General features: G+C 49.6%; 1 protein-coding gene and 1 non-coding gene across 4 annotated transcripts in view; both read right to left on the minus strand.

The window, feature by feature from the left end:
• Positions 1–17,028, minus strand: part of NECTIN2 (nectin cell adhesion molecule 2) — a 63,450-nt gene extending 46,422 nt beyond the window's left edge. For all 3 annotated transcript variants that reach the window (XM_066639053.1, XM_066639054.1, XM_066639052.1), the window contains exon 1: positions 16,796–17,028. In XM_066639053.1, the coding sequence (XP_066495150.1) occupies positions 16,796–16,862 (67 nt within the window). In that variant the 5' untranslated portion in view covers positions 16,863–17,028. The remainder of the gene's footprint in view (positions 1–16,795) is intronic.
• Positions 3,450–3,591, minus strand: LOC136661865 (U6atac minor spliceosomal RNA). The gene has a single exon (XR_010794964.1). It is a non-coding gene; the product is annotated as a U6atac minor spliceosomal RNA (small nuclear RNA).
• Positions 17,029–20,461: the final 3,433 nt, after the last annotated feature.

Below are 20,461 nucleotides of genomic sequence, written 5' to 3' on the forward strand. Positions count from 1 at the left end.
GCACTACAGATCACAAATCCTAACAGTTCATAATCATACACACAGCAAGAGGAACATTTACACCCTAGTTTGGTACCAAAGGCTCCCAGAAGCTCATAGGCTGGCAAGGTCATTTCATCCAGGGACATGGCTCAGTGGGCCTTTCCCTTATGGGAGAAATCCCTTATGGGTGAGATGATGGGGCTAAGAATATATGGGCAGTCAAGAGACAATCAATAGGGCTTAACCACAGACCAAGCATCCCTGGAGGGAATGGATTTTTACATATCTTAATACACATGCAAATTATCCAGGAGAGTTAACTAGGTCACCCTACCCATCATGACAGTTACAGTTAAAAAAGAAAGGGGGGGGGGAGAGTGTGGACTGCACATGTATGCATCTGTTGGCAACCTTCAGTCTCGAGAAAGACTCTGGTATCGCGCTCTGAAAGGTGGTTCTGGCACAGCGTCTAGTGTGGCTGAAAAGGCTAATCCGGGAGTGACAATCCCTTCCACACCGGGAGCAAGTGCAGTCTGTCCCTGGTCTGTCTCCCTGGCTATGGGCCTTCCTTCTTTGCCTCTTAGCCTCAGACTGTTGGCCACGTGTCTCTTCAAACTGGGAAAGGCCATGCTGCACAGCCTGCCTCCAAGCGGGCCGCTCAGAGGCCAGGGTTTCCCACCTGTTGAGGTCCCACTCCTAAGGCCTTCAGATCCCTCTTGCAGATGTCCTTGTACCGCAGCTGTGGTCTACCTGTAGGGCGCTTTCCTTGCACGAGTTCTCCATAGAGGAGATCCTTTGGGATCCGGCCATCATCCATTCTCACGACATGACCGAGCCAACGCAGGCGTCTCTGTTTCAGCAGTGCATACATGCTAGGGATTCCAGCACGTTCCAGGACTGTGTTGTTAGGAACTTTGTCCTGCCAGGTGATGCCGAGAATGCGCCGGAGGCAGCGCATGTGGAAAGCGTTCAGTTTCCTCTCCTGTTGTGAGCGGAGAGTCCATGACTCGCTGCAGTATAGTACAGTAAGAAACCTTTAGCCTTCCACAAATCCGCTTCCCAGGAAAGCCTGGCACTACAGACCACAGTTCATAATCATACACACAGCAAGAGGAACATTTACACCCTAGTTTGATACCAAAGGCTCCCAGAAGCTCATAGGCTGGCAAGGTCATTTCATCCAGGGACATGGCTCAGTGGGCCTTTCCCTTATGGGAGAAATCAGGTGAGATGATGGGGCTAAGGATATATGGGCATCAAGAGGCAATCAATAGGGCTTAACCACAGACCAAGCACCCCTGGGGGGAATGGATTTTAACATATCTTAATACACATGCAAATTATCCAGGAGAGTTAACTAGGTCACCCTACCCATCATGACAGTTACAGTTAAAAAAGAAAGGGGGAGGGGAGAGTGTGGACTGCACATGTATGCATCTGTTGGCAACCTTCAGTCTCGAAAGACTCTGGTATCGCGCTCTGGATAGTGGTTCTGGAACAGCGTCTAGTGTGGCTGAAAAGGCTGATTCGGGAGTGACAATCCCTTCCACACTGGGAGCAAGTGCAGTCTGTCCCTGGTCTGTCTCCCTGGCTATGGGCCTTCCTTCTTTGCCTCTTTGCCTCAGACTGTTGGCCAAGTGTCTCTTCAAACTGGGAAAGGCCATGCTGCACAGCCTGCCTCCAAGCGGGCCGCTCAGAGGCCAGGGTTTCCCACTTGTTGAGGTCCACTCCTAAGGCCTGCAGATCCCTCTTGCAGATGTCCTTGTATCGCAGCTGTGGTCTACTTGTAGGGCGCTTTCAATGACATGAGATGTAGGGGTGAAACCCCAGAGCTGCAAGCAGAGGGCAGAGGAAAGTCTTAAGTGTTGTTTGATGTTCAGCAGCAGTTGAAATGGAGCACACCGCTGGGGGGAAGGTATTTCGGAGCCTGAGCGCAAGGAACGCCCCCCCCCATGACAAAACCCTGCATGGAGGCTGAACTCAGCAGACAAATCAAGCAGAAGAACCACCAAGGTGAATGCTCTCTAAGTAAAATAAGAGGCATGGGCAAAAAGAATCAGCAAGACCAGCGGTGGTCAGAAAACACTATTAATTTCTTGCAGAGTTCACCATTTTATGTGTGTGTACCTTATGCTGTTGTTTTTCCCCTCTCTCAGCCTCCCCGCACCATGAAAGCCAGCACCTCAGCCTGGAAGACTTAACAGCAAGCCAGAAACAAGATTTTTCACAAGATCTGAAAGAGGATGGGTCAGTCATTTTGTAGTTCTACAGGAGAGCCACAGAAGCCAAGTGCAGTTCCTCAAGATCCTTGGGTAGCTGTCCTTCCAGAAACACATATCCAATCGACTACGTACAATTGATCAGCTAGAGTACAGATGGGCAAAACCAGTGGACCCATGGGGAGCAGCGCACAACTCAGAGGAAGAGCACCGCAGGCAGAAAGTCCCAGAATCAGTCCCTGGCACTTACAGGTTGGGAATAATCCTCGGTCCAGACCCCCACACTGGTATAAGGCACACCCACAAACAATACATACCAGAACACTTCCGGTGCCTCAACACAAGGAAGGATTGTGTACATTCAATAAGCCATGAGAAGTCGCAAAGTAAAAAAAAAAAGTTAATTGCGCAACAAAGCATTCAAAAGAAGATGCGTTTGGCAAATATCATCCCGCTGCATTCATCAGAAACAGTTCTAGGAAAGCAGAAAGTGGCCTTTTGCCAAGTCAAACTAGGGCTAGAAGTGTTTGTTTCGGTTGAGTAAGACAGGATGACAGCCTAAGTCTTAGTGAACACAATGGGCTTACTTCTGAGTAAAATAAATCTCACTGTTTCAAACTCCTCTAGCTATGGGTCTGTTAAGCTCTGGATCAGGGGTGTCCAAAGTTTTTGGCAGGAGGGCCACATCAGCTCTCTGACACTATGTCAAAAAAATTAATTTACATTTAAAATTTGAATAAATTTACACCAGTTTACATAAATGAATATATTAAAGATGAACTTATATGAATGAATGAAGGTCTTGCAATAGCTCAAGGCCTATAAAAGGCTTTGCACAAAGCAAGGCTGATCTTTCCTTTGCTGCCGCTACTACATCACAGATGTGAAACAACAAGTAGTGGAGGGAGCCCTCATCCCACAGCTCATGCAAGAGGTCAGACAGTCGCCCTCACGCTGAGAGCAGTTGCATTGGGCCAGTGTGGGCTTCAACAAATCTCCGGAGGGCCAGAGGCTCATTGGAGACCAGGGGCTCCCTGAGGGCCGCATTGAAAGGCCTTGAGGGCCGCAAGTAGCCCCAGGGCCGGGGTTTGGGCAACCCTGTTCTGGATTGTCGAGACGGACCTGCAGCGCGGTCTGTCTTTGGGTTTTAGATGGGCATTTTTCTCTGCCCTACCCCGGAACCTTAGGTAGAGCAGGGGCTCTACCTACTGAGTTAGAGCCCCCTAGTTTTGCCTGCTGAGATCCACAAAAAAATACACGTCATACACAAATTAATACTGCTTCAATGCCATGAAAGTGTCTTAACAATGTGTGAACTGCACAGACCACCAGGACCTCATCCGTCCTTATATCAAGGGGTGTGCTCACCGTCTCACCTGTCATACAATGCTCTCTCCTGTGGCTGGCACATAAAAGTCTAAATGCTGCCAGGTCTGGCATCTTGTGCAGCGCACAATTTTCTGAAATAATCTTAGTTTTGCTTCAAAAGAATAAAAAAGTAACATGATCCTAGTCCTTATGCTTATTATGAGCGAGGACAAACACAACCCTTCACTCACGATGAAGCAAAAGAAGTAGCATCAGAACTCCCAAAGTACTTCATTCCCAAGACACCCTGCCCCACTAAAAGCTAGTTATGTTCAAGTCACAGTTCGCTCCAGCCTTTTGTTGTCATTACCTAACAAAATCCTGCACTAAGAAAACCTGAATGCTGCAACCTGAAACACACACAATTACGCGCTGTTGAGATACACAAAGGTGTATTCTGTGCTCAATCCTCGTCTGTCTCCCCCATCATCTCAGGTGATTTCTGGCCACAGGACCAGAGAGGTAAAGAATATCCACACCCACACTATAGCTTGGGGGGGGGGGCAGAACAGCCACCTCTGTTCTCAACTAGCCAAGGCTTAGGCATAACTAAGGCACCTGACACTCGAAAGCACAAACATTTTTAACACCCCTATACATCAGAGACCTCCAAGATCTCCAGGAGCTTTCTGAGGCCTAGGGGCATGGGGTTCCTTCTGAGGCCTCTTACCAAAGGCTTGGGTACCTCCTCTTAGAGGCCTCCAAAAGGTGCTTCCCATTTTTGCCGAAAACCAGAGTGCCATTCAGAGGCCTCCGAGACACTCCCCTCAAGGTGTGGCACCCAGGATAATGTACCCCCCACCCCCCCTTAGTTATGCCACTGACCTGGGACCTATTTACCATAACCCCTTCCACTGTGACCAGACTTTTTGTTGCACCAACGAGATGAAAAGTACCGTTGAGTATGTGGAATGTGCTTCCTCATTACTTCTGGGCAACTTCGTCCACATCTATGCACCTTGAATTCAGAGGCACAGCAAGAGGGACAGAAGGCCTGTTGCTCAGTCCTGCCCCATCCCTCCAAACACAGCCCAAACTCTTTAACAAGCATAGGCGTATTCCCAAACCATCATTAGAGGAGAGCTAGTTTAGAAGATAGGGAGCGAATACAGATGTCCTCCTCTGTACCCATGGGGGTTCCGTTCCACCAACTTGGGACCCACCCAAAGCCTCCAACTGAACCATCAGCTCAACACAGTGTCGGGGGGGGCACAGGAGAGAGACGCAGCTCAGCCACGTCCACAGAGGCAGCTCTCCTCCTACTGCCGACGGGGGCCCAAGGCAACACCAAGCCTCCACAGGGAGATCTCGACAGGCAGAGACAGTGCTTCATAGCTCGTCTTCTCAGCTGGCCAATCAGGCAGCCAGCAACTTCTCCATCCTTTTGTCTCCCAGAAACCCCCACCCCCCCACTCCTTTTGGAAATGTGGGAAAGCTCACATGCAGTAAGCACTAGAAGAACCCAGAACTAGCCTACAGAACAAGGATTTGCTTGGGCTGAGCCAGTATCTCCCAGCTGCCCCACCACAGTAGAATCCACCATCCCTGCCTTCTTTTTCGAATGCCTTTCCCCCCCCCAGGCCGGTGACCACACAGAGCTCCTTTAGCCCCCTTGACACTCTTCAGGCACTCCTGACTCTTTGCTACAATCATACTGAGAGCATACCGAGGGGCTCGAAAGACACTTGGCCCAGTAGCGTAGTCAGAGGGGGGCGTGAGGTACTGCAGGCGCTGCAACAGACTGCGTAAGCAGCTCCTCTCACTCACCCTTGGTGTCATTTGAGGCAGCAATGGTTCCGACAGTGGGAGGGGCGACTTACACTGAACATCACAGCACCTGCAGTACTTCACATGCCCCCCCCGGCTATGCTACTGGGGTCATTTTCCTTTTTTTGGTGATAAGCAGCTGGATCGGCCCCATTCCCAAATCAAGACCACAACTCAGTGGGGAAGGAGGGGAGGTCAAATCCCCCACCTCCTGACCCAAATTCTCAGAGGAACCTGATCCAGCCGCTATGTTACTGGGGAAGCCAGCAGCGCTTTGGGCCAGGAAACCCCTTGCTCCGTTTCCAGGTCTCAACAGCTTCCTAAAAGAGGGCTGACCATTTTCCATGGACACACGCAGACTTTGGAATGCAGAGCCCCTCAAGCCCACCCGCCGCTTCCTCACACACACACCCCCGCCGCCAACTCCTAGGCCCCTGCCTGCTCCATGTCAGCCTCCATCACTTGAGCCTTTGCTCTCCGTCCATCCCAAGTTTGCATCTCGGGAAGGGCGAGAGAGGGGAGGGGGCCGGCAGACACAAAACCACTGGCTGCGGAATGTTATCTGCCTGGAAGGAGACAAAGCGGTGGCCTGAGCTGGATTAAGCCTGGTTTATGGAACAGCAAATCAGGGCTGAGAGGCAGGGGTGAAGGGGAAGGGGGGGAAGAGACCCTGGAGCAGGAATAGCACATGTTTAATTAAAGGCTGTTTGAACAGAACGAGAGAGTGGGAGATGCCCCAGGACTGGTTTCAGCTGGAGCAGAGGAGAGGATGGGCGGGCACAGCATGGCACTGAAACCACTCCCCTCCCCCAGACCCAGCACTGGTCATTTGCACCTGTGCCACAGACTGAACTGGCAAGAAATGTGCCACTCAGGGTAGGACAGAGTCAGTTCCCACACCTATTGCTTGGACAGCCTCTGCTCAGCCCCAAGCGAGCTCCGAATGAGCCCAGCCCCTGGCTGGGGAAGGGCGGGTTGAAGTTCTGGTCACCACATCTCAAAAAAGGCATAGTGGAAACGGAAAAGGTACAAAAGAGAGCGACTAAGATGATTACGGGGCTGGGGCACCTTCCTTATGAGGAAAGGCTACGTTTGGGCCTCTTCAGCCTAGAAAAGAGACGCTTGAGGGGGGACATGATTGAGACATACAAAATTATGCAGGGGATGGACAGAGTGGATAGGGAGATGCTCTTTACACTCTCACATAATACCAGAACCAGGGGACATCCACTAAAATTGAGTGTAGGGAGAGTTAGGACAAAAGAAAATATTTCCTTACTCAGCATGTGGTTGGTCTGTGGAACTCCTTGCCACAAGATGTGGTGATGGCGTCTGGCCTGGATGCCTTTAAAAGGGGATTGGACAAGTTTCTGGAGGAAAAATCCATTACGGGGTACAAGCCATGATGTGTATGTGCAACCTCCTGATTTTAGAAATGGGTTATGTCAGAATGCCAGATGCAAGGGAGGGCACCAGGATGAGGTCTCTTGTTGTCTGGTGTGTTCCCTGGGGCATTTGGTGGGCCGCTATGAGATACAGGAAGCTGGACTAGATGGGCCTATGGCCTGATCCAGTGGGGCTGTTCTTATGTTAAGTGATCGCCAGTTATACTTGTCCGAGGCAGCAAGGCATGCCCTGCCACATGAGCACAGGAAAGATGGTAGAGCCAGGCCTGGACTGTACCATTTTTTTAAAAAAAGGGAAGGGGCAAAAAATTGCTGACTCAGACATGCTTCACATTAAACTGTGCAGAGAAAATCCGATGCTAGGAGTGTGACGGCGGGGAAGGATTCCAATCTAGAACTCAACCTCACACCCCCTCCCCAAATATTCTAGCAAAGGGAAGTAGGGCTTTGTACACTGGCCCTAACCCCATCTGTATGGCAAACAAGGTGGTTGATGCACACAAGTCTTCCACCCACTCACCTTCCAATTCCGACATTACACCAAACACATGCAGGTTGTGATGGATTCCTACAGCAAATGGTGGTTCCGATCCTAAAGGGCTATCGAACTCAGGGCATAGTCCAGGTTCACATAGCTGCCCCCATCCACACACACCTGGGCTTAACTTCCCTCTACAAAAACCTTGGCCAGAGATCCCGGGAGGTGGCCAAGTCCCCTGCACAAGTGCTGGGGGGGGGGGGAGCGAACTCGCCTATTTGGAGGGAAGTGGGGGAGAGAAAGAAGAGGCCTAGGAGAGATTCTTGGTTGCCATAGCAATGGGAAGATAGACACAGCAGCCAGCCTGGCTCCCAGGACAAAAACTGACAACTGGTTTGTCAAGAGTCCTGCTCCGGGTCTGACAAAAAGGCAGGGCTGGGTGTAGCACAAGGTGGTACAGTCTTATCCGAGCCAGAGAATGTGTTCCGAGATTTCTGTCGTGTTCCCTGGCTAGGCAAATAAATTGCATACCTCTGAGCATGTGCCAAGCGCCTGAGTCTGCTATTCTGCAACACGCACAATGGGGGGGGCAGGGCAGAGTGCCAACTTCCAAGGCACTGTGAGCTCCAGAACCTCTTTGCAGAAATTAAGCCTAGCAGGTGGACCCATGAAATGAGCATATGAACCATATGGTGGAAGCATGCGCCCCCTTTAAATGCGCAGGTATGTGCATGGAAAGGGGAATTTGGACCTGCACAGGCTATGGCAGAAGCAGAGGCGATGGCAGTCTGATCTGAATTAACACAAAGGGGTACCATCTTGTGTAAAGAGCATCACTTCCCAGGGCAACAATCCCACACTTCCCACACCTGGGGGGTCATGCGAGTGAGAGATGGACAGTCACCAGATGCCATCTTTGCCACCTGTCAATACAAACGAAAAAGGCAGTGTCCATTACCAGCAGTGCGTCTGTTGAATTATTAGTGTCAATTTGCCTTATATCTAAGAACACTGATCAGTGCATATAGCGAACAGACACACCCAAATGGCTGCACTATCTGGGGAACATCACAAGCAGTGGGCAGATTCAGCCCCAGACAGAAGCTCATCTGCTGTTACTCATCTCCTCACCAGGGAACCCCCGGGGAGATAGTACCCAGGAAAACCACTCATCTAGCAACTTCCTGGCTGGGGAAATCTCAGCACCACAGATCAGACTTATACATCTCGGAGAGGAGGCAAGTCACTTTTTTTTTTTAAGAGGCAGACACACATCTGATGCTTGCAACAAGGAGACCAAAGACAAACGTTCCATCATTACCTTTCATGCACATAAACACACACTCAAGACAAAAACACCCAACACACGCCAGCCACCTCCCTGCACAGCCAGACTGGATGCAGAGATGCAAGAGATCTTGCCTGGATATAGCAATGTACAGAGGGAGGGGTGACTCAACATAGATCCTTTAATTAAAAAAAAATAAAAACAGCCACCCACATACACACAACATATACAGGCAAGAGGGTAAAGAGACACTGGGGAAGAAGAGACCACTCCCATCCCCCACCACCCTGCTTTTAGGTTCTTAAAAAAAAACCCTAAGGCAGTCTTGAGGGATTTGCCCATGGCCGGTAAACCACAACCCAGTAGGGGCAGGAGAGAGTTAATCTTGTCCTAGCTTTCAACTGGCTTCTCTTGGGCATGGCTAGCAGACTGCTTTTCTCATGCTAATGATGAGTCCTCTTGGGCAGAAGAGGGAGGAGGGAGGAAAATATACTGGGAGAGAAGAAAAGAAATTATAATTCAGACAGATTTGGGGTGTGGGAGGGTCTCCTGGCAAGCTCCATAAATGGCATATTTGCCAGGAGGGAGCTAAAAATAGCCTCTACACACAGTTACACCCCACTTAAAAAAAATTATTTTTGGGGTTAAAGTTAATTCATCAATCATAGCTGAGAGTATTTATAAGTTGCGGTGCAGGGAGACGAGATGAGATGCCTTTAAGAGAAGGATTATGGGTGCAATATTATTGGCCCTTCATATGCTGCTAAAAGTCCAGATCGGGCTACATGGGGCTTTTTCTTTTCTTTCACAAAAGCATTTCTGCCTACCTAGGGAGTCCCCTCACATACGCAGAAGCCACAACTTATTTTGGTGTAGTACTGTATAGTCCAGTGTTTCTCAAACTGTAGATCTGGACCCACTAGGTGGGTCAGGACCCAATTTCTGGTGAGTCCTGCAAAGCTTCCCATGAAAACTTGGGTGATGGAAAGATCAGACAACTAATTGCCTTAAACCCTGAGGCTATTCAAAAATCAGATAACTGCTAACTGCCTTGCAAGGAGCTGAGCTCTTGCAGTTTGCAAACTTGTGTAAATATAGGGAGATAAATGTTTGAGCATCTTTCTTCTGGTGGGGTCCCCTCCCCCCAAGTCGGTCAATGACAGGTAGTGAGAGCAAGTGAAGGTTGGGTTTTTGCAAATAAATAAATATTCGTAACTAAATAAAAATACCTATTTCTTTCTAGATCGCTTTTTCTAAAATCTTGTAAAGCTAGGTAGGTCCCAGTGCTAAAAAGTTTGAGAACCACTGTATATAGTTCATTTTGTTTGCAAACAGATTGCACAAAGCACAGATGATTCACCATAGATACTCCCTACAAATACTTATCCTCACAGATAAGTAGAGGGCAGGTTTAGAGCCAAAATAATGGAATGTTCTGTGATCCTCAGATAAGTTGGGGGGTGGGGGTTAAACTTAGAGGGGTGTCTGACTATAGTTTTGTCTGATTTTACCTGAGGCCAGATCCTGAAAAATAACCTACTAGTAATTGTTACTGAAGAACTTTACAGTCACTAATAGGTATCTACAGTAGCTACAAAGCAAAAAATAATAAACAGAAATGAAGAATCTTTATAGACTTGCATGCCTCTTAAGCCAAGAGGAAAGGAGCTTCACCTTTCTTGACTCATGGAAGGAACCCAAACACATTGCCCCCCAAAATCAGGCATTCATCTGGTCTGCTTGGTCCCAACTACAGAGGGCAAAAAATTGGGGAAACCATGGAAGTGGCTTCACAACGCCTTTGGTTAACTTTGCATGTACAGTACATACGCTGCAAAATGGCATCTTCCTCCAAACACTGAAATACAGGGACCGACACATGGTGTGTATGTTCAGAACACAATTCTACACCTCGAGTTGGAATGCCTTCTCCAACAGCACCTCTCTCAACACACACCCGTTCCCAAGAGCGAGAAGGAACAATATCAAGCACTTTATAAAGAAAGTAACTAAAGCAGGGCCTCTCCAGGTGCCGTGAGCATGATTTACACCTGCACACAATCCTTGCACATTTGTAAAGCTTGAAAGCACAGCAGTGTGTACACACACGGTAAGTATTGCAGGTGTCCCCACCTACAAAAGCAGCTAGCTGCCTGTGCTGGAATAAACTTGTTCGTTTTTACCGTTCTAGCAGGTTTCTCTTATTGCTCTTGGGAGATGAGGAAGACTCATAGTTCTAGGGATGAGTTACAGGAATTCCTAAGACCTCCTTCCCTCCCTGCTGTCCCAGAGCTGCCACCTTTTATTGTCAAAACTTCCAGCACCAGAATATCTCTAAGCATGAAAGATCCCTTAAGGAAGCAAATTCTCATTGGAAAAAGTCCTTGATGGCAAAGGGCTTCTGAGAACATGCAGAGTGCATTTCTGCTGCAATAAGCATTTTTTTTTTAAAGGCTGCAATCCACTGCAACCTTACTTTGGAGTAAACCTCATTAAACATAGTGGGATATACTTTTGGGTAAACAGAGTTGCTGCAAGTGAGAGCATGTCCAATTCCCCCCCACCAAAATCATTATCATGTTTGTTTTGCAACAGGATGCGCGCGCACGCCCCACACGTTACAGAGCATAGGAAAAGGCTCCTGTGCTCTCCCACACATAAAAAACCAGTTCTTCTCTCCTGGACTTACATCCTTTTCTGGCAGCGTGCTGGAAGCATGCTGCAGTAATTAAAGTCAGAGGGCCACTCATACCACAACCTTAGAAATATTTCAGATTCCTGGTTTGCAGCATCAGATTTCACAGAGATCTGACAACCAGGAAGTCCTGAGTGTGAGAGCCTGCAGGGGAGCCTGCATTCCACACCTGCAGGGGAGGCCTCTGCTTGCAGCCCCCTGTGTGACCCCATTGGGGCTTCAAATGGTTCCCAGGCCTTGGGCCTAGCTGAGTCTCCACCTGGGACAATATCAGTGCTCGGTATCAGTGCTCGACTTGAATCTTCCAGTTTAAGCCATAGCCATCTCAGCCCCAGACCTGTTCCACGTCCAATATTTTCTCCTATATAAGAACTAACATTTTTGCAAGAAAAGACACAACAGCAACAGAGTTTGGAAAGAAACACTTTTTCCTGCAGAAGCAGCTCACATTTTTGCCAACTGCCATGCAGGGAGAATGTAATGGGCCAACTGGTCTATGGCTCCTAGCCACATCACCTACTAACCGTGCACCTTGGATCTACCTCTTCTGGCTACTCAGTCCGTAAAACCCCGAACCCCCAGCCCTAGGCAGCCTTCCCAAATAAACATGTAGTAGAATCAACTATGATGAAATGGATTCAGCGGCTTCAGAAACTTGTCCCTTACCTACCAGCCAAGTTAGTCTTGCCCCCTTTTTAAGCCATTTCTCCCCAACGTTGCATATACATAAGAGGGTACACCTGTGGGCTGGACAGAAATGAGTTAAAAAAAGGGTTAAGTCAGGCAGGAGAGAGATGAAAGGTTAGGTCACAACCAAACCCAAACCTTCCAAGCTCATTGTCCATTATGACAATTTCCCTCTGCAGATTATACAGGTGCACACAAATTTTCAAGTAACACAAAACACTTTCCATCAGACAGGGCAGCACACAGCTCTGCTCAACTCAATATCTTGCAGATTCTTACACTAATCAGGAATTGGTGAAAGGGAAAATAGCTTATATCTGCTTGATCCCACCAGCAGGTCAGGAAATCAGAAGAAACCAAAGCAGATTCAGGTGGCCAATTCCCCGGGATAACCGATCTGGTTCAGGGGTCATGGGTCCATGTGCTGCACATCTATGCTTTTGAGAGACAGAACCAACACGGACCAGGGCACAGAAGTACAGGAAAGAGCCAGTCTCTATAGATGCCGTCACAGTTTGGCACAGAGCTTCCTGGCAGACGAACGGGAATCATGCCACTTCCTAGTTCTATGAGACTGTGCTACAAGAGGGTGTGGCCAGAGGTAAATGTTTTTCACAAGCGCCGGCCAGGTGAAGCAAAGGTTGTTTGCCAGCATCAGCTGGAACCCTGACACTCAACACCAACCTTTCCTTTGCTAAAGAACAGTTCCTTTTCCACAGACCTCAATGTGTGGAACAAGAGGGCACTCTCCAGAACTGGGAATCCTCCACAATCCTTCCAACACATGAGAGATTTGGCTTGCAACAGCGAAGAGGTTACACAGCGTTCTCCGGGAAGACTCCTTTTCCTTCGGAAGGGAAGCACAGTTATCTCCCGACTACCTTGCCAGCAAAGGAAAGGTGTGTACTGACAACACGGGATGTCCTGCAAAATGCAGTTGTCAAAGGCCAATGTGGAAGTCTTAACCCACAGCCAAGGTATTTTTTCTTTAGAAGAGAACCCGTTGCTCTTGGAGGCCTGGGCCTCTGCTCCACCAAAGCCCCCAAAAGCCACACAGCAGCATTCACATGAGATGCCCCAGTTTGTGGCAGGGATGGTCTACATAGAAGGCAACATGCCCGTATCCAACAAAAGGAAGTGGTTTCTTTCAGCACAAACTGCTCTATCACCACCAACCCAAAAGCTCAGACCAGTAACTTTAGGTGGAGAAGAAAAAATCCACATTACAGCACTTAGTACATGAAATTTCTCAGATATATTGAGCATCCCCTTAAAAAAAGACATAGAAATGCCACTGAAATATATAACATCTTCAGTTTGACTCTTAGGACTGAGATTTAACTTAATGTGCAAAAAAAACCAGTTATGAGTCCATTTTTCCATGCTAAAAAAACATAAAAACATAAGAACAGCCCCACTGGATCAGGCCATAGGCCCATCTAGTCCAGCTTCCTGTATCTCACAGTGGCCCACCAAATGCCCCAAGAAGCACACCAGATAACAAGAGACCTCATTCTGGTGCCCTCCCTTGCATCTGGCATTCTGACATAACCCATTTCTAAAATCAGAAGGTTGCGCATACACATCATGGCTTGTACCCCGTAATGGATTTTTCCTCCAGAAACTTGTCCAATCCCCTTTTAAAGGCATCCAGGCCAGTCGCCATCACCACATCCTGTGGCAAAGAGTTCCACAGACCAACCACACGCTGAGTAAAGAAATATTTTCTCTTGTCTTGTCTAACTCTCCCAACACTCAATTTTAGTGGACGTCCCCTGGTTCTGGTGTTATGTGAGAGTGTAAAGAGCATCTCCCTATCCACTCTGTCCATCCCCTGCATAATTTTGTATGTCTCAATCATGTCCCTCCTCAGGCGTCTTTTTTCTAGACTGAAGAGGCCCAAACGCCATAGTCTTTCCTCATAAGGAAGGTGCCCCAGCCCTGTAATCATCTTAGTCGCTCTCTTTTGCACCTTTTCCATTTCCACTATGTCTTTTTTGAGATGCGGCAACCAGAACTGGACACAATACTCCAGGTGTGGCCTTACATCAACACATCATTTAGCCCACTGCATCTTCTATTGTGCAAATAAGGAATGTTTAACTTGTCAACCAAAACAGCACAGACATTTCTTTTTCATGTCACGAAGTCCACTCAGTTAATGACCAGTTCTTGCTTAAAGAAAGTTCCAAGCACTTCATCTTCAAGGAAATGATCCGGCTTGGTGTCCTTGTGTGCACAGATCAGAGAGCATATCCTAGAGTGCACAAAGGCACATATGAACAGCATGACTAGGCATGTTGGATCACACTCCTGTATAAAGACTCTACTGAGATGCACATAGATATGTTTTCAGTGTGGTAGCAACCAACTAGGAGGAATGCTGGTTGACAGTGTGCGTGTACTAAACTGGAAAGGCAACTTAAACAAGTGTGGTTTTTTCCTTGGAGATTCAAAATTGCCTCAAAATTTAAAACGGATCTACCCTGAGGCAGTCTCTACCACAAACATATACAGGTAGCATAGGAACAGGGCAAGAGAAACCACAAGGCTTAGGGGGAGAAACAGATACTAGGCACCTAAGCACAAGCAGGAGCCAAAATGCAAGAGAAGTAGGTGAAAAGCAGCCACGCTCACACAAACCCCTTCTGCTTGTCCAATGCACATCTCAAAGTCACTATCCTGTCCAAGATAGCCTGAAAACCAATCCTCTGAGAAGAGTATGTACCAAGACATCTCATGATAGGTCAGCCACTGAACTGGGGCAGAAATATCTTTGGCTACAGGTTGCCCAGGCACCCGGGAAATTTGAATTTTTTTTAATGTATACCAAAGAGGGTCTCAAAAGTAGCTCACAAAAGAACCTCATGATAAGAGTCAGATCTATATCCAGAACCAGGAACAGAAATAACACCAATGCCTTTGGTGGGTCCAGACTCAACTTTTTGCCTAATGGATCAAGACGGCAAGCTCTGATTTTTGAGACAACGGTTTCCACACGGTTAGGTCAGAATTTCCGGGCCTTTCTTGAGCATCCCTCTTTGCTTGGAAGCTGCCTTCTAGACAGTCCCGTCTTCCAAGGACCCCGGAAGCCAGCGAGTGGGGCTGAGCCGCAGGAAATGGCCCAGCTCCCGACAGAGGCAAGTTTTCCTCTGCCGTCTGTTGCTAAGCAGCAGCTCCAACTGAGGCCCACTGAACCAATGGAACCAAGCGGAGCCCTTGGGTTAGGCCAACCTCTCTCCATTCACCAACAACTCCGACAGAGCGATGCAGACTTCTCGCCACCGTGGCCTGTGGAACGATGATGAGTAACGCCGGGAAACTTTCCCAAACAATAGGTCTCCTTTCACTACCCATAATTCCCAGCAAGACACCACCATGGGGGGGTGAACTCTGGGTGTATTTGAGGGGGTTACAAGGAGTGCGCAATAGAGGTGTGTCCCGCATGGCCTTCTAGAACATGGCTCAGATATACCTCTTCAATGCACAGGACTTTCCGTGGCTAACCAGCCGGTGCAGAGAAGTTCCCCAAAGGAAGAAAGCTTGGAAAAACCCTGGTCTACCAAGGGGCTGCAACAACCAGGAATAGAAACTCTGCTTTCTAATGAAAAATGCCTCCCACTCGCCATTGCTGGGGATGGAAACCACCACCTGATGAACTTTGGGGCAGCATCCCACCGGCCACTGCTGGAGTTAAGAAGATGGCACATGGGCACGACCTGGCTTCGAAAGACACAAGCTGCCATGAAGATGCTTAGGAGAAGGACCAGGCAAGGAAGGTGGGCAGGGCCCCTTCCCTAGCAACTGCTTGCGTGCTGGCGAGAGATGCCACACCAAGGACAGCCAGCTTTCATCACAAGCGGGCACAGCAGAAGCGCACAGCGAGTCCTTCCAGGCGTCTCAGCAGGGTACAACAACAACAAGCAACAGGTGCAGAGGTGTGTTGGACATAAACGGTACCCCAGAAAGAGGGAGGACACACAACAGATAACAGATGCCTGGGAAGAGCCTACCAGCTATTCATTCCTGGAGCTGGAAAACGGACAGGTAACGGGACACTGGCACGCAAGAAGGCCATTTGGGGTTGGAGGGAGCCTAAGCAGACCATCCTCATTGGGAAAGGCTCCCACCAGCTCAAGCCCAACTGCAACACCCCCCACCTGCAAAGGAAGCAGACCCCAGACCTCCATGCAGCACAACTGGAGAGGCAAGTCCCAGGGGGCTGAATGAGGTCATCCCCCCCCTGCTTGGGAGACTCTGGAATAAGTGGGGAGGTGGGGGGTAGGGAATGGGTAGAGCCCAGCTCCCCCCCCCCGAAATTCCAGATTCCTGCGGGGGGGGTAAGAAGATGGGGAAAGGAGGGGCTCTGATCACTATTGCCCACCCCTGCTGCCCCGCCCCCAGGTGAGAGTGCGAGGTGTTGTCATCCCCCCCCCCCCAATCCAGCCAGAGAAACAAGTTCCCTGCTGGCCTCGCCATCTTGGGAGGTGGGAGGAGAAAGAAACTTTATCCAGTCTTTGGGGCGGGGGGGGGGGTCAAGGCGTGAGAGCTTCGGAGAAGCCACCAGGAGAGAGGAGGGGGAGCCCTGGTGGGGAGATCGGCGCCTAGGAAGATAGGCTGGGAGGGGGGAAGAGAGATCAAGCTGGGGGGGCATAGCCGAGATGTGGGGCAGCCCCACTGGGCTGCAGGGAGGGGGAGACCTGGAAGGACGCGACCCCCACCCAGCAGCAGCCAGAGAGTCTCCAGTTGGGGGAGGCTGGAGTGCGTCAAGGAGACCTGGGCAGGCTTGGGGGGATCTGGGGGGCGCCAGGCTTGGGGGCAGGGGGGAGAAGAGGCTGATGTGGGGGGGCCACAGGAATCTGGATCCCCTCCCCCCAGCAAGCGGCGGATCTGGCCCCGGCTTACCGGACAGCAGGCACCCGAGCAGGGTCAGGAGGAGGAGGGGAGCGCACGGACTGCCAGGCGCGCCCATGGGGCGGTGGAGGGTCTGGGCAGCTGATCCGGCTCCGGCTGCCCCGCTGGTCCCTGGAGGTGGCTCCCCGGTCTCCGTCCAGTCAGTCAGCCAGTCCCCCGCAAGCAAGCCCGGCTCCCGCTGCTGCCTCTCGCCCAGCTGGCGCGCTCCTGGCTGGCTGGCTGGGAGCTCCTGCTGCAACCGCCCGGTGCGCAATTGGCACCGCCCCTGGGGGAGGGGGAGAAAAGGTGGCCACGCCCCCTGGGTGACACCCCCCCCTTCCTCTCCTCCACTCTCTGGGTTCTGCCGGCACGCCCCCTCCTGGACTTTCCTCCCCCCACCACCAAAGGACAGGTTGGAAAGATGCGCACTTCTGGGCAGGTGGAAAGCGCACCCAGGTTGCCAACGCCCCTCTCCAGCTCCGCGCCTCTGCCTTCCTGTCTGTCGGTCTGGCGGGGGGGAGAGCACCAGCACCTCAGCATCTCGTTTCCCATGTCCAGTTTATCTGATCGCCATGTTGGTGTGCGGGGGGGGGGATTTCTCCCCACCCCACCCCTCCCCTGATATGAGATAGTCTTGATGTGTGGGAGATGCTGTTCCTCTACAGCAGCCCGATCCTAGGTAGATGTAGTCAAATCTCACTGAGTTCAATGGGGTTTACTCCTGGGTAAAATACCTGCATAGGGTTACATGGCGTGGGGGGGGAGGGTCACTATGCCATAGTGGAGCACACTCTGACCTGGAGTGTGGCTATAGTATACTGCAGGGGTATCCAAACCCTGGCTGGGTCCCAGATGCTGCCAGTGGTGGGCCTCTATCCGGCTCACGGGTCTTGTCCCCTGAAAGCCTCTGGCCCACTTGACAGAACACGACCAGAGCTGCGCTCTGGATGCATTTGGAGGGTGTTCTGAGGGCTGGACAGGTTGAATGTAGGAGCCCGTTCATTCATTTATTCACTCATCTAAGTTCCATCTCAAATTTATTTATTTAAATTTTATATTTAAATTTTTTCCCCAGCCCTCAACACCATGTCAGATATTTGATGCCAAAATGTGACCAAAAAGTTTTGAGACCCCTGGTATACTGCATTAGTGGCATTTGGGGGGGGGGGTATGGTTTAGATTACAAACCCTTTACTCTTCAGCCAATTCTTTGCAGGGTGACCAGATACAATGGAGGACAGAGTGCCTATACCTTTAACCACTAGAGGAAGGAAATTTGACAGGTGCAGCTATTTAAACCCTTCCTATTGAGCTGTACCTGCTCAAATTCCCTCTTCTACATAGTGGTTAAAGGTATAGGCACCCTGTCCTCCATTGTATCTGGTCACCCTGATTCTTTGGAAAATGTACAAAGTGCTGCAGACACAGAATCTAGATTCCTATGAATCTGCTCCCCTGCCTTGTTCCCAGCATTTTTTCTTAGAAATGAAGCACTCTCCAAAGAAATCTCCAGCTGCACATCTGCTTTGAGGAACTAGTTGCTTCCTAGTTCCCAGACATGACACCCAGCGCTAACCTTTTCTCCTTGGCTGGGCCCTGAGGTTGTGCAATCTTTTGGCTCTTCTGGACTGAGGGGGATGGGGCACGGCAGTGCAAATCTACCCAGAAAATCTAGACCACATGATTTCCTTGTCTGACCTGTCCCAAATGAATGACTCCCTTCCCGTTCCATAGGTTGTGTTGACCTTGGGTGAGGTTTCTCAGAAACCTTAGCAAGGGGGACTTTCAGGGCCTCAAGGCCCCAGATCTCTAGAGGCACTAACAGCCTGGGATTTCTTTCACAAGAGTACCCTGTGCCTTTAAAAAAAAAAATTCAGGTTCACATAGCAGGATCCAGTTCTTCTAGGTGCTAAAGGATATCGGGAAGCTCTCAGGTCCAGCCTGAATTGCATTTTTTCCGGGCTGTACACTGATTATAAGAATGAGGTGGTAGAGTCTGGGAGTTGTAAAAGTGTCCCTAAAGTTAAAATGTGTGTGTGTGTACAATCACAGACACCTGCCTGAAAGGAGAAAACTAGCACAGTATGGAGAGGTCGTGCCCTTTTTCCCTGAAAGACTAGTTTTCTACTTGCAGGAAAGTTGCAAAATTCCCCTCTCCTCCTTTTGAAGTGGTAGGATTCATTCTGTCACCTAGCACTCTGCTGCCTCATTCTGCTCCATGGTTAGATCCACGCTTCCCCTTCCCTGTGTAGTCCTCTGTTGCTGCTAAGACTCCTCTAAGTTTGTATGCCTCACACACCCCCTAGTGGCAACTGTCTTACAACTGCACAAATAACTGGGAGTTCTGTATTGACAGCTTCTCACTTGACTTCTAAAAGACATGGGGGGGGGGGGGGAGCAGATCATTGTCCTGTAGGTAAGATGAGGCCAAGAATATATTTTATCCAACAAACATCATGTGCAGCTGGAGATTTGAGAATTATTAGATGCTACCCCAGAATGCCAGCTGCAAGGGAGGGCACCTGGATGCAGGTATCTTGTTGTCTTGTGTGCTTGCTGTGAGGGGCCAATCCTATCAAATTTTCCAGTGCCGGTGTAGCTGCACCAGTGGGATGTGAGCTGCATCCTTTGGTGGAGGCCTCCTCAAGGTATGGGACTATTTGTTTCCTTACCTTGAGGCTGCATTGCGGCTGCACTGGTCCTGGAAAGTTGGATCGGATTGAGCCCTGAGGCATCTATGAGATACAGGAAGCTGGACCAGATGGGCCTTTGGCCTGATCCAGCCGGACTCTTCTTATGTTCTTCTGTTTCCTTTTGTCCAGCTGGAGCAATTTAATACTTAGCACCAAGATTGTGCTCTTCCAGCACTCAGAAAGCCCATCCATTATATGAGAGTCATCCTTGCTATGGCCTGTGAAGTAGGCCAGAATAGTTGTCCCCCATATTACAGATGGGGAAAACTGAGCTATGAAAAATAATGGCTTGTCTATGCCCACCTAAGTGAGGTTGTAAGAGAGGTGAAGCAGAACCAGGAAACCCCCCCCCCCCATCATGTGGTGTAATGATGTGGATCATGACACCAGTTCTCAAACGGTGAGAAGTTGTAAAAAGGACTAAGGTCCTGAGAAAAAGTGAATAATTTCTCTCTAAAATGTGCTGCAGGGGACATCCTCCCAGGTAAATTTGCATAGGATTGCAGCCTTAGGGCCCAATCCTATCCATCTTTCCTGCCCCAGTGCAGCTGCAATGCAGCCCTTTGGAGAGGGAACAAAAGTTCCCTTACCTTGTGGAGGCCTCCGGAACTACCCTCCCACCATAGGATGCAGTGCACACCCCATTGGAATGGCTACACCAGGGTTGGTGTTGGATAGGATTTGGTCCTTAATCATACAGTTTTCAACCATTTGTTCTCAGTTTCAAACCAGTGATTTTCAACTTTTTTCTTCTCGTGGCACATTGACCTCTGTGGTCTTTGCCTCTTGTGTTGTCACTTCCAGTTTCTGGGAAACTCTTCCTGTTTCTGTGGCTCTGTTTTTAGGGCAACTGCCTGCAGTAACAAATTCTGGCTCTGCCAGCGGAGGAAGTGGGACAGACAATTTGTTCCTATAGACCAGGGGTGTCAAACCCGTTTCCTACAGAGGGCCAAAGTTAGCATTCAGGGCTCCAGCTGAGGGTTGG

This window comes from Tiliqua scincoides, chromosome 10, assembly GCF_035046505.1.
Source record: "Tiliqua scincoides isolate rTilSci1 chromosome 10, rTilSci1.hap2, whole genome shotgun sequence".
Taxonomy (NCBI): domain Eukaryota; kingdom Metazoa; phylum Chordata; class Lepidosauria; order Squamata; family Scincidae; genus Tiliqua; species Tiliqua scincoides.